General features: G+C 37.4%; 1 protein-coding gene across 1 annotated transcript in view; it reads left to right on the top strand.

The window, feature by feature from the left end:
• The window catches only part of LOC150081103 (laminin subunit alpha-2-like), a 707948-nt gene that overhangs the window by 123839 nt on the left and 570509 nt on the right, over positions 1-13600 (top strand). Inside the window, exon 13 of the mRNA XM_090380924.1 lies at positions 2334-2489. Within this exon, the coding sequence (XP_090237050.1) occupies positions 2334-2489 (156 nt within the window). The remainder of the gene's footprint in view (positions 1-2333; positions 2490-13600) is intronic.

Here is a 13600-nt window from a genome sequence, read left to right as displayed (position 1 = left end):
TCCATCCATCTGTCACAGCATTGTATCTCTGGAACCACTCAACCTATTGACTTCAAATTTTGCATGGGTTTGTACATCATGTGGGCCAACATAATGCTATTTTGATCGTTGTTGACAAAAATTTGTCTGAGAAATGGGGGGTAAAATGTGGGGGGGACAAAAATTTCGAAAAACTATAGCTTATTATACACCATTGGAAAGAGCTCAACGAGTAGGTTTAAAATATAATTTTAAAATATTTTTAAAGTTAAAAATGGCAGCACCACACAGTAAAATATGAGTAATTTTCTTGTCTCTCCCCTCTATTTCCGTCCCTAATGGAGCCAAAAATTTAAAAATCACATTAGCATTATTGTGCATTATGGAATATAGCATTATTGTGCATTATGGAATATAGCATTATGAATTACAGAATATAGCATTATGCATTATTCAATGCTTATCAAGGAAAAACTATTCCGATTGAAATCTGTCATTTACTTTAAAATACCAATTTTTTTTATTGCACATCGATAGCACACTTCTTTGTAATCGATAGCACACTCCTTTTGGTGATAAACAGGTTGCTGAGTAGTTAGTTAATAATTCTATAAAAGTCATTTATAAATTTTGCGACGAGGAGTATTTTTTAACAATTTTCAAAGCTGGAGTTGTCCCGTCAAGGAGGTACTCAGAGAGCCAGTGTTGAGGTAGTGGTGGTGGGGAGGCGCACCTGCGTGGAGTCTTGCATGGCCCTCACCTGGCAGTCGCTTCTCCCCCAAGACTTTAATTGTTTCTCCAACTCTTTTCATTTGCAACAACTGGAAAGACTCAAATAGACAAAGTTTCGCTAGTTCCTCAGTTTTAGGCCAAGCTGGGGTACTAGAAACGTTTTTTCAGTTACCATAAAGCTCTCTATTTCAGATACTACACTAATGACTGTTCGTAACTATGGACCCTTCATCCTGAGTGCCCAGCACTCAGTAGTTGACAGATTTATTGTTTACCTCTGTCATTTCTATTGCTGTCATTTCAATTTTTCTGTCAAAAGAATCGCTACTACCCATCAGTTCTAGTTTCCTGCTTTTATTTGAAGAGTCCTTGTAACCCTTCTTTAGGAGCAAAAAGAAAGTTTGACAGGAATTAAAATTAATGTAGTAGAATTGAAGTAATTGAAGAAAAAGTAAGGAGGCAGTGTGCCAGATACCCATGCAGCAAGGGTAATAAACGTTATCATCATCTGCTGAAAATAAATTATCAACTTGATAATCAAAATATCATTAATATAAAATCAAGCCTCAAGATGCTGTTTAGTGCCAAATGGATTAACTTATTTAATCAGTAAATTCTCTTCTCAGTGGTATACTGTTTTATTTATCTCTCTCATTTTTATTACTTTGTTTAATTTTTCTGCCAGAAGAATTAAGAAATGGTTGGGAGTTGGAGGGGGAATGCCTACATCTAAATTTCATCACTGTATCTGAAGTAATGAAAATATGCATGAAACTGTTTTATTCATTACATCATGTGCTCACTTGCTGTTGATGTACTTTTAATATCATGATTTACAATGTCAGTCATTTGAGCAAATTCGTTGATTACTTAATTTTATATTTAAAAAGTAACTCATTAAATTCTGGTTAATATCATAAGCTTGATTCCTGATTGAGACTTAAGATATGATTTATTTTTGGAGATGCAAAATTCAAGGCCAATATTGAGAACATACATATATTGAAGAACAGTTTTAATAATGTACACTAGATTTAATTCAACACTGAATTGCTAGTACAACATGAATTACTTTCAGAGTATGTGTGATTTATATTTGCTTTATTTGTTGTTTTTGAGATACTGATAACTTGCACATTTTGATTACATGCACTCTGAACCTTCTTTATTGTTAACTTTAATAATCTTTATTTAACCCTAAGTGCTTATGTATTTAAACTTTTTTTTTCCCCTGCTTTCTCGTGTGTGTGTGTGTTTTTTTTTTTTTTTCCCTTGTTAGTTGTTGGCACCTCCCAAAGTTTTTTTACATTTTACTGTGATCCAAGCCCAAGGTGGGAATCGAACCTGCGACCTTTGGGTTGCCAGGCAGGCACTTTACCTACCTGGCTAGCCCGGTCGGCTGCTTTCTCGTGAAATTTGCTCTTTATTAATAATCTGATACCTAACTATAAAAATAATGCATTAAAACTAAAATAAATATATAGTGGAGTAAAAGTAACCCTTCATAAAATAATGCATTCTTATTGAGATAGTCCTGTGATGTTAAGCAACATTTATTTGTATAACTCAAATATTTTTGCTTTTGATATCTAAAAAAATTTATACTCACATTCATAACACAGATCCAGAAAATGGAAGATTGGAGAGTAACAAACCTTGAAGGAACTCATGTCGTGGTGCCAGTAGCTGAGAATGGTAATCTTGTAGTTGCTAATGATGATATGGCTGGATATAGTGACTATTACTGGCTTGCCCCTCCAGATTACCTGGGAAAGAAGGTAAGTCCAATAATATAAATTTTTTATTTATATAAATTGAACTCCATGCAGGAATTAAAGGATATATTTAGTTTCAGCTGTGTGGATGGGGTAGATGAAGAGCATGAATTACTAAAACAATATCTGGAGTCTTATAGACCCTGTATGACAGGCTTTTGGTTAATAGCAAATGAGGGCTATACTTCACAAAATGTCAAGTTAATATGCAAAGGTGGAACAGGGGATGGTCCTACTCACAGTTGCCATCCTAGTGAACAACCATACCCCACTCCAAGTAATCCTTCTTACTACTACCATAAAGGCAGTTTCCATTCACTTTTTTCTCCTAACAATCTGTTTGACATATTTTCCACCTGGGATTGACATCTCCTGGACAGGCCTTGATGATATGATTAAGCAACTGCCTTCTCCTTTTTATTTATTAGGGAATTCCATTGGACATAATACCCTTTGGGGTAATGCAGAAACTGATATGAGGGATGGCAAAACACTGGTGAGTATGGGCTTGACACACCCAGGATCCTGAGCTGGATACCATCATTCTTCTCTTTCTTGGTGATTCCCTTCTACTTTTGATTCTCTCTCTCTCTCTCTCTCTCTCTCTCTCTCTCTCTCTCTCTCTCTCTCAGGGTAACTGGGGGAATTTTTTTTTTGGCTGGTGCAGCATAAGCCTCAGGCTTCTTTGCACCATATAGCTAATAATAATAATAGGAATATGCAACAAGTAACGACCATCCCAATCATCGTGTCAACCACAGGTAGGGTGCCAAAGATCCTACTTAACGGCCTAGCAGCAATAGGTCTCCCAGCAAACACCTACAAGGAACTCCGAAAAGTCGCAATCCTGAACACCTGTTGGATAGTCAGAGTTCCTCGACCAACAGTAACACCAGACATAACAAAACCACCCTGTGTACTTGGTAGCAATACCCATCATGAGGTGGAATCCCACAATCAGGGAGAAAATAATATAACAGAATAATAATAATAATCTGTATCCCTTCTCTCTCCTCCCTTCGTTTACATGGAAGGAGAGAAGAGGAGCAGGTAGAGAGAAATATGTCAAAGGAAATCCCTAGAGGAGTGTTCACTTCTGTGATATCTGTTTTAGTATTAGTATTAGTAACGGCCGCATGGTGCAAGAAAGCCTGTGGCTTATGCTGCACCAGCCAAAAAAAAAAAAAAAAAAAAAATCCGAACAAAACAATGATAAAAACAAAAAATAAATAAATAAAATAAATAACTAAATAATAATAATTAATAAATATGACCTTTGAATTTCCCCAAACTGTCGGCCTCTACTACCCATGAAGGCAACTTATTCCAGTAATTTATAACTCGCTGGCTAAAATAAAACTTCCTGCAGTCCAATCGAAACATTTCTTCCCGTAACTTGAATTTATGTCCCCTAGTTCTAGCATCATTTATAATCTTGAAAATTTTGTCCTCATTCATTTTACTGATGCCTCTCAGAGCCTTAAACACCTCAATCAAATCTCCTCTAAGGTGTCTAGTTTCCAAACTCTGCAACCCACATATTCAAAGTCTTTCTTCATACGGACGCCCTTTTGCCGATCTCACCAGGCAAGTTACCCTTCTTTGCACCCTTTCAAGAAGCTCGATGTCTTTCTTTAGGTGCAGTCTCCATACTTGAACACAGTATTCCAAGTGTGGTCTAACATAAGCCTTATATAATGGGATTATCACGTCCCTATCTCTACTTGCAAAAGTTCGATAGATCATCGATAGGACACCATGGGCCTTCCTTGCAACCTTTTACAATGCTCAGAGAATTTCATGTCTGACCGTATCGTAACACCCAAGTCCCTTTCCTCCAGTACTGGGTTTAGCTGAACTCCACCAAGTGAATAAGTTTTTTTTATCAATGCTATCAAGGATATCATGGTAGAAGTTTGATAAGGCCAACTGGAATGCTTTTGAATGTCTGGCACAGTTTAACATCATAAGTTAGCTAGGATCCCATCAATGATGTAATTATGTACATTATGCAACTGTATTAACTACCATCTGCCTGGGAGATGTCCACGCAGTAGCAGGTACAAGTCAAGAAAGATCTACTTGGTTTACACCATTTCCAAAACCTTAGTGGAATTCAGAATGTACAGCATCAAGATAAGTTCAAAAGAGGCAAGGGAGATATTTCACTATTATCCCATCATAGAGAGAGAGACTGGCTGTGGACATTGTTGTGCAGACATAGGCTAAATCAGTCTACTTTATTGTAAATGGCGGTTGGCTAAAAGTAGGCGAATTCCTTTGTGTCAAGGCAGCAGCACTTTCTGTATACAGCATTTTTTTGCCTAACAGGACTAAAAGTCCCTGATCAGTTTTGAAAGTTTTCCGCTAAATTCTCAAATATAAAATGCATCTTTAGATGACTCAAGATAAGTTTAGTGTGGTAAGTACAGTTATTTATACAGGTTTCATTAAGATCTCGGCTTTCCCAACCTTTAAGTAGTAGCAATGGTTTGATCATTTTTGGGAAGCATTGCTGCTTTTTAATATTACTTGCTTCATTTTGAGCACCCATTGCCATGCCCATCTAATTTATCATTCTAAGGCCTGACTTTAGCTTTGAAATTGGTCTAATAAAAACTAAAGAAGCTTGTAATATGTGTAAGGAGTATAATTTTGACTCTTACTTTGTTATTTTTGATAGTGCCACTTTTAGTGAGTTATTGGCATGAAATACAAATGCCCCCTCCCCCAACTTTCTACATAAATGTAAATGATACTAAATACAGCAATACTTCACTTGGCTTCAAACAGCATGGGTTTCACACTAACACGATTTTCAATTAATTTTAAATTAAATTTACTGTACATATTAAAACTCATTCAATAGCCTAGACACATACGCTACATACATATATACTGTGGTGCCAACTCTATTGTCTCATATGCACATGTGCCAGTATCTCCCCTTAGGCAGTCAGCGGCAACGTGCAACATTGTTCAGTATTCTTAATTCCATTCTGATGAGCCATCATGATAGGTTTTCAAACTTTTCATTTCACAATTTATTTTTTTACCCCTTTAAATACAATTGAAAATATATCTGCATTTTGGTTAGAAATCACTGCCAACAATATGCGTTCTGTTTGGCACCATGTTTTGCCCCATTTGGAAAATGATTTCACTGGTTTTGAATCGCATGTTCAGACAATTGCCGAAGACATTGTTGAAGACTTGGGATTCGAAACTTACACTGCCAATGTACGTGACTGCATTGACTCACATGCAAATGACTTAGAGGATGCAACTCTCCTTGAAATTGACAGCAAGCTGCATAATTAATTTAATAGCAAAAGCTTAATTCGTCTGTTAGTTGCCTGTTAGCTGTTAGTTGCAGAGCAAACTGCATAGGAAGAAGAGAAACAATTCTGAAGTGGATAACACTTAAGTGGCACCAAAAGAATTTTCAACAGAAGAATTGGAGAAAGTTTTTTTTGGGGGGGGGGGAGTTGACATGGCCTGCGAGGAAATTATGAATGGAGATCTGAATGTTAAACCTAACATCAAAATACGGCAAATTTTACAAGATGGGATTTAATACTACAAAGACTTGTATGCCGAGAAAAAGAAGACACTACTTCACCAGACTTCATCATTTAAATACCTAAATAAACGATAAAACTTTGTTTCTCATCTCTCATGATGTTACCCTTTCATTAATTAAATTTTTGCAATTTTTTTTTTTCCAAATCCTTTTAATTGGCTGTCTAGCGCAAATTGTTTATAGATTTATTATAATTTGTTTATAGACTGTTTTTCTGGTACACATTCAATTAAAACCCATTATAATTACACCTCAATCATTACGGTTTCATATAACACGGAACAGTTTCGGTACCAATTATCAGTGCTATGTGGAGTATTGCTGTGTTTGAGATATATGCTGACTTAATACAGTCAACCTTTTGAATGCAAATTTAAGATGTCAAACAGAATCAAAAATCAGAAGGCCAAGGATAACAGTGCTAATAATACTGAAAAGATGACCTCAGATTCTGAGCCAGAAGATAATCTGCAAACAAATCTTTGTCAAGAACCAAAATGGAATTCAAGTTATTACCACATATGAAGATGAGGACAGCAAACCTGGACCTGCCTCTGCAAAGTCAAAGATGAAAAAGCTATGATCACATACAATATCACCATAAAGAGAGGAGCTAAACCAAGAAACATTAGATGATGTAACTAACACTATTCAGGCAGTTCAATTTGCCCTGGAAAAAATAGTGTCAGATTGAAACTAGAGGCTTTAATGGAAAAACAAACAGGTGGGATTACAGCCATTGTCAGGTAGGACATTGTTGGCTCTTGGACCGTCCTGGAGCAGACACTTCCAGATTTACATTTGGAGAACCAGATCTTGAAGACTAAACTTGACATGGAAGAAACTGAAGTGGAGACACAAAGACAACAAACTCAAACTTATGCCCAGGTTCTGAAGACTACCCAGAAGACTACTAAAGGTAAAGGAGCAAATTGACAAACCACAAAGGAAGCCAATATACTAATAATAAGACCCACAGAGGGTTCAAACTTGAATTCCAATGAGGCTGTAAAACAAGTTTTTACGCAAAGTAGACGAGCAATTTAAAACAGTCAAAATACAAGGAATACATAAAATCAGACACACGGGATAGTAATACAGGCTGCAAATAAGGAGGAAGTTGAAATTGACAAAATCGTAGGGTTACAGAATTAGGACTAAAAATATATAAACCATAAAACAAAAGAACTAAGCATTATAATTTTTGACTTGGACATGGACAAAACAAAGAAGGAAGTTCTAGCAAGAAGTCCATGCAAAAAATTTCCAGAGTTACGTGACTCTGGAAGAATTAGAAAGTGAATTTGTCCTAAAATATGGCACAAAGTCCAGATCTGGACAATCAGTAAACTGGATTGGGAAATCTTCGCCTAAGACCTGGAAAACTATCCAAGCGACAAAGAATCAAAATTGGATTGGGCAGCCATAGGTACAGGAAGCACTTCTCAGTACCTAAATGCTACATATGTCCGAGGTTCAGGCATACCTCACACACCTTTGCTCAAAAAGAACAAACATGTGGTCACTGTGTTGCAAAGAGACATGACTACAAACAACGTGGGCGTCTCCATAGCCAGGTGGGAAGGAGCAGCAGCAGTGCGTAGCACACGCTTCTTGATTAGACCGGGGTTCGAGCCCGTCACCGCCAAATACGGAGGATGCGGAAAGGTCAAGGGAATGACCACCGCATATTCCCAGAGCAATATGGCCTTAGCTGCTAATGCTCCTAAAAACCAAATAACAAACAAACAAACAACATAGGAAAACACCGGAGGCAAAGTGTACCAACTGGAGCAGTGTGGCATTGGAGGCAAATTGCTACTATGGATAAGGGGATGGTTGAGTGGCAGAAGACAGAGTGGTAATCAATGGACACTGCTCAACGTGGACTAATGTTATTAGTGGAGTTCCTCAGGGTTCAGTGTTGGGTCCGTTGTTGTTTTCGGTGTTTATGAATGATATTGATGATGGGATATCAAGTTTAATGTCCAAGTTTGCAGATGATACAAAGGTTGGCAGGGTTGTTAAGGACACTACTGACGCTATGCTGCTGCAACAGGATCTGGAAAGGTTGAACAGATGGGCTGAGAGGTGGCAAATGAAGTTTAACATTGACAAATGTAAAGTACTACATATGGGAAACAGTAACCCCAGAGCAACGTATCAACTCTGCGGTATTACACTGACAGTGGTGGAGAATGAAAAGGACCTGGGGGTAATTGTGCAGGCAGATATGAAGTTCTCTGAGCAGTGCAGACGAGCTGCAAGAGTAGCTCATGCTGTCTTGTCAATGATATACAGGAATATTTCTAGCAGGGATAAGGAGGTGATTATTCCCTTGTATAAGGCAATGGTTAGGCCACATCTTGAGTACTGTATACAGGTCTGGAGGCCCCATTTCAAGAAGGATGTAGAGCTGCTGGAACGGGTACAGAGAAGGGCAACAAGATTAGTGAATGGAACAAAGGGTTGCTCTTACGAAGAAAGGCTTAAGTTTTGCAAATTACAGAGTCTGGAGACTAGGCACCGGCGAGGTGATCTGATAGAGGTGTATAAGGCTTTGAATGGTTTGAGCATGCTGAATGCCAATGGGATTCTTCATCTTGCTCAGAATAATCACCTCAGAGGGCATAAATTCAAATTGAGGAAGGACGGATGTCGGATAGATGTGCGGAAATTTGCCTTTGGCCAGCGGGCGGTCTGGTTGGTGGTACCGACTTCCATCACTTGTTGTTGAAGTTGATAGCCTAAACAAATTAAAGCTCAACTGGACAGGTATTTCGAACGAACGAGGGGTGAAATGGAGTGGTGTGTTTTTTTTTTTTTTTTTTTTTTTTTTTTTTTAGCTGATGTTGAATAAGCTTGCTTTTCTTGCATCATATGCCTCTGCTAATGCTAAACTGCAAAACTTCTGGGCTTTCCTACAACTCTACCAGGGACCTAAAATGTCCTATTTACACTAAGTACACTTTATAATCAAAATATATATATACCAGTGAAATCCCTACAGTTCAATGCAGTGAAATCCCTACAGTTCAATGCAGTGAAATCCCTACAGTTCAATGCCCAGAGAGCCCTTGCAGTTGTAGACCAACTTAAACTAATCATGAATGGAAGAACAAGAAATAAAATACACAACTCTATATCCAAGAGCCCTGCACTTATGTGGTAGGGTTCAAGGCCATCCAAGATCCTATAGAATCATTGAGGCTACTACAGACACCTTGTGGGCAGCCCTAATAATTAGAATTACCACCCTTAACAGTAACCAAGATCTGTTCACTTCCACAGCAGCTCTTGCTCAGATCACTTCCCATTTGGGAAGTTTTCATCTCATATCACTATTGCAGATCAGGTAAGGACATAGGTCCTTATTTACAATTTTTGCATTAACAGCATTAACAACTCTATATGGAGAACAAATCCTAGTGTCCTTGGGTGCCAACTGCAGGTCACCATTATGGTACAGTCACTAATTTGAAATGTCTACATCAAACCCAAAATGTCAGTCCAGACAGAGTGGACACTCAAAATGGGGCAAGACTTGGAGGAATTCAGCCACAACACAAATTATAATCTTAAACCAGCTGCACAATCTTGCAACATCAGTAGTATGTTGCATGAGAGTGCAATTGGTATAACCAAATGCACTCATAGCCACAATTGCCATGGCAAACAAAATAAATTGGAGAGTGCAGGAAGCCTGGACTACATCCAACCACCGTGCAATAACTTTTCAACTGGTACACCAGCTGGTCAGACCCCCCCCCCCCACACACCCAGTATATAAGGAGTAACTAGATACAATATAAATAATTCAAATTGGGCAAAATATTTGGAAACATTGACTTCTACTTTTCAGGGAATTCCTCCACATCAAAATGATCAATTACATCCTGATGAACAGGTGTCAAAATTTATTAAGCTGATAATAAAAGCCACAAATGCTACCTTCAGAAAGAAAAACACCCAGAAAAAGTGCAGTTCCCTGGTTGGTACCTTGAGCTGGAAATTCTCCAGCGAAGGGTGCATCAGGCAAGAAAGCACTTCCAAAGGTCTAGATCCAGATGGCTCCCAGTGGAGGTAGAAGCCCGGAGGGAGGTATACCACGCCCTTAGAAATAGATATACTAAACTAATGAGTGATAAGAAAATAAGTCATTGAGATCTCTTGTTGGTACCTCCTGTAATGCAGATGCTTGGGGGTGCTATGTACTGCATAGTAACCAAACAAACTGCCTAAGGTGATGTAATTCACACCATGACAGGACTGTCAATAATATACTTGACACACTGTTTCCAAATGATGACTAAGCTCTCACTTCTGATCAAACCATCGTATGCAATGAGAATGAGGCCAACTGTTCTTCTTATATAGAACCTCCATTTACAATGGAAGAAGAATTAAATAATGCTATCAGTAGGACCAAAGAAAAGAAATGCCCTGGTCATGATCTCATAGACCTAAAATGGTAAGGTTATTTTTAAAAGGCAACCACAGCATATCCTCCAACTATTCAACAACTTTTATAAAATCAGACTTTTATAAAAATTGGTTTTATAAAAGTTCCGATTTTATAAAATCGGAGCTTTTTACTATTAAAATAAACTCTGTCACAGAGCAACTTCCAACTGTAAACAGTGCTCTCTACCTAACATGAGTCACTGAAGGGCAACTTCTTACAGTTCCTCTTCAATAACCCTCATGTTTCATGAATGGAAATATACAGTAAAGCCATTGAAAAGCAACTGCAGAAGCCATTGATTATCTTTCATCCTAGACATTTGCTAATGGATTCATCACAGAAGGCTGTTGTATACAATTTTTTCATAAATAGAATCTTCATCCAGACCCAATGGAAGACCCAAAAATAGTGTTAAAAAAAATATCATTCCATAGTAGCAGAAGCAAAATTCCTAGGGCTTGCTTTCAACAAGAATCTGATGTTTCTACAATATATTTGTCAGTAGGATGAAGTATACAAAATGGCTAAATGTTCTTTGTGCTCTTTACTATCAAAATAAACTTTATCACAGAATGACTTCCAATTGCAAAAAATGTTTCTCATGTTGCATGAATGGTAATATTTAGTAAACTCATTGAAAAGCAATTGCAAGATCTGATCCATTGATCATCTTGCATTCTGGACATTGGCTATTGGGCTCAGATTTTTGTCACACAAGACTGTTTGTGTACACTTCATGGATTAACATTCTTTGTGCCCTTTCCTCAACTTTGTGGTTTGCAAGTCAGTGCACACTACTTTGTTTCTACTGAGCTCTTGTCTACTCTAAACTTTATTATGTTTCCCAGGTTATGCTTCTGCTAGAACACACTTTGGCAGTTTGATCAGTTCACCCTCAAACCATTCAAATTTCCGCTGGAGAATTTTGAACATCCCCTGTCCAAAGCCCAAAGCCTTTACATTTAAGCAAATGAGCCATTTCTGTCTCTTTTGTGTAAGCAGTTGTCCTTGCTTGGAATTGAAACCCTGCTGGATCACTCCACATGTCACTTTTTTTTTAGTCATGATGGAAATATCTGTACAATACCCAGCAGACTACCAACTTACTCTTTGGTATTCAGATTCAATGGCTGTCAAGTTAGCTAAACATTAACAATAGACAATGTTGCACAATCACCTAGGCAACTCCTTCCATCCATAACTTGTAGTCTCCCCCAAGATATTCAGGAAGACTACCACACAGATGACTTTCATCAACCGGTGAAATACCACCACTTTGCTTATTGGAGGCTTGAAGTGGTGAAACTCATGTTTAGTCTCTAGGGAAAAGTTTCCGGCATCCCCCCTCTTCCCATACTTCTCCTTCAACCCATGCATGGTACTAAGTACTATAGGTTTTGATACCTTTCGTGTTTGGAGTTTTCAAAAAAAAAAAAAAAAAAAAACCACCACCTCTGTTTATCAGCAACTTTGCAGCATATGGAGCAAAATATTGCAATTGCAACTTCCTGCCAGTCTATACAGATGACTCGAAGTCAGAATCTTATATGGAATCAAGTGCTGTTCTTACAGAGAAAATGGTATCCAGCCAGATTCCACAAGAAAGCAGTATATATATATAGCTGAGGTGTATGCAGTAGAATTAGCTCTTAATCAACTGAAAGATAGGCATTACAGTGAAGTATAATCATCATCCAGTCCTGCCTCAGATTCAGCAGATCTTATACTATCTTTTTGCAAATTTGACATTCACTTCTGCTGGATCCCAAGCCACATTGGGATTAGGGGAAATTATCTAGCTGATTCTGCCACCAAACCAGTAGTCCCCCTTGAATAACTGTTGCCTGCCTCTCTCATAGACAGACTACAGACAAATAATTTGTATTAAACTTATTTCATGACAAGATTCTTGGCTACAAATAAACTAAACCAGATTAAACCTGTAATCAAGCAATGGCAGTCTAGTCCATACAAGGTCCAAAAAGAGGAAGTTGTTCTTGTTCAACTCTGCATAGAATATATGATCTGAAACTCATTTTTGCCAAGCCTGGATGACCCACCTATAGGTGAGAACTTGGAACTATTTTAACCGTTTTTAATCCTGTTTTTATAAATACTTGGCAGTTATGTTTTTACCACTTTTAATATCTGGCTGAACCATTTATACTCAGCCAGATTTTAGATGACAGAGACTTATGCCTTGCATTTTAAAATTTTTATGGTTTGTTAATTTACATACACATATTTGAATTAGCCATTTCTATTCTTTGATATTTATTTATTCTTTTTGATGTGGTAACTTGTTTATTGGTTAGCATGTATATTGATGTATTTATTCCAACTTGTCATATTTAGAAATTCATTAAAAATCAAAACGCCAACTAATCCAATATCAGATAAGTTTTCATGTGCCTTTTTTTTTTTTTTTTACCTAGACTGAAAAACCTTGAACAGATGTCAATTTGGTAAGGTAAAAAAAAACATTTTTCTTTTTATACTTCGAGACAACCATATAAAGTCAGAGGAGTTTATAAGATAGAGAGAGAGAATACAAGAACATTATAATGTATTTAGTAGTAATATGGGCTTGAACCATGCTCTCTCAAAGCTCATGCACTTTTGTACCCTCACGCTTGACCACTCAGCTGTGGAGGCCTTAAAGAGAATACAATGGTTCAACCTTTGGTAATTTCAAAACCAAATTTCAAGAAGTGCTTCCAAGGGTGGGAAAATAATTGGACTAGTGGGTCAAAAGGAATTTTGAAGAGGATTAAGTTACCTGTTCTGTATTTATATATGCTTATTGTCAATATATCAGAGCAGTCTTGCTACTTTTTGAACAGACTTTGTATAATCACATGTGTGTATACAAGATAGAATAAAGCTTAAAAGTTAATTAAACTAATTAGATTAAATTAATATGGTTATGGTTCACAGGAGGTTGACAGTTTAGTAAAACACTTTTCAACGTTATACTGCTTTTTATAACTAATCCACATTTGAACACAGAGAATTCTCACAAATAAGTAAAAGTCCTGGCTCATTGATCTTTTCCAGTTGTATACA

The sequence above is a fragment of the Mastigoproctus giganteus genome, chromosome 9 (assembly GCF_048544385.1).
Source record: "Mastigoproctus giganteus isolate SK-2022 chromosome 9, ASM4854438v1, whole genome shotgun sequence".
Lineage (NCBI taxonomy): Eukaryota > Metazoa > Arthropoda > Arachnida > Uropygi > Thelyphonidae > Mastigoproctus > Mastigoproctus giganteus.
This window is presented reverse-complemented; position numbering and strand designations above follow the sequence as displayed.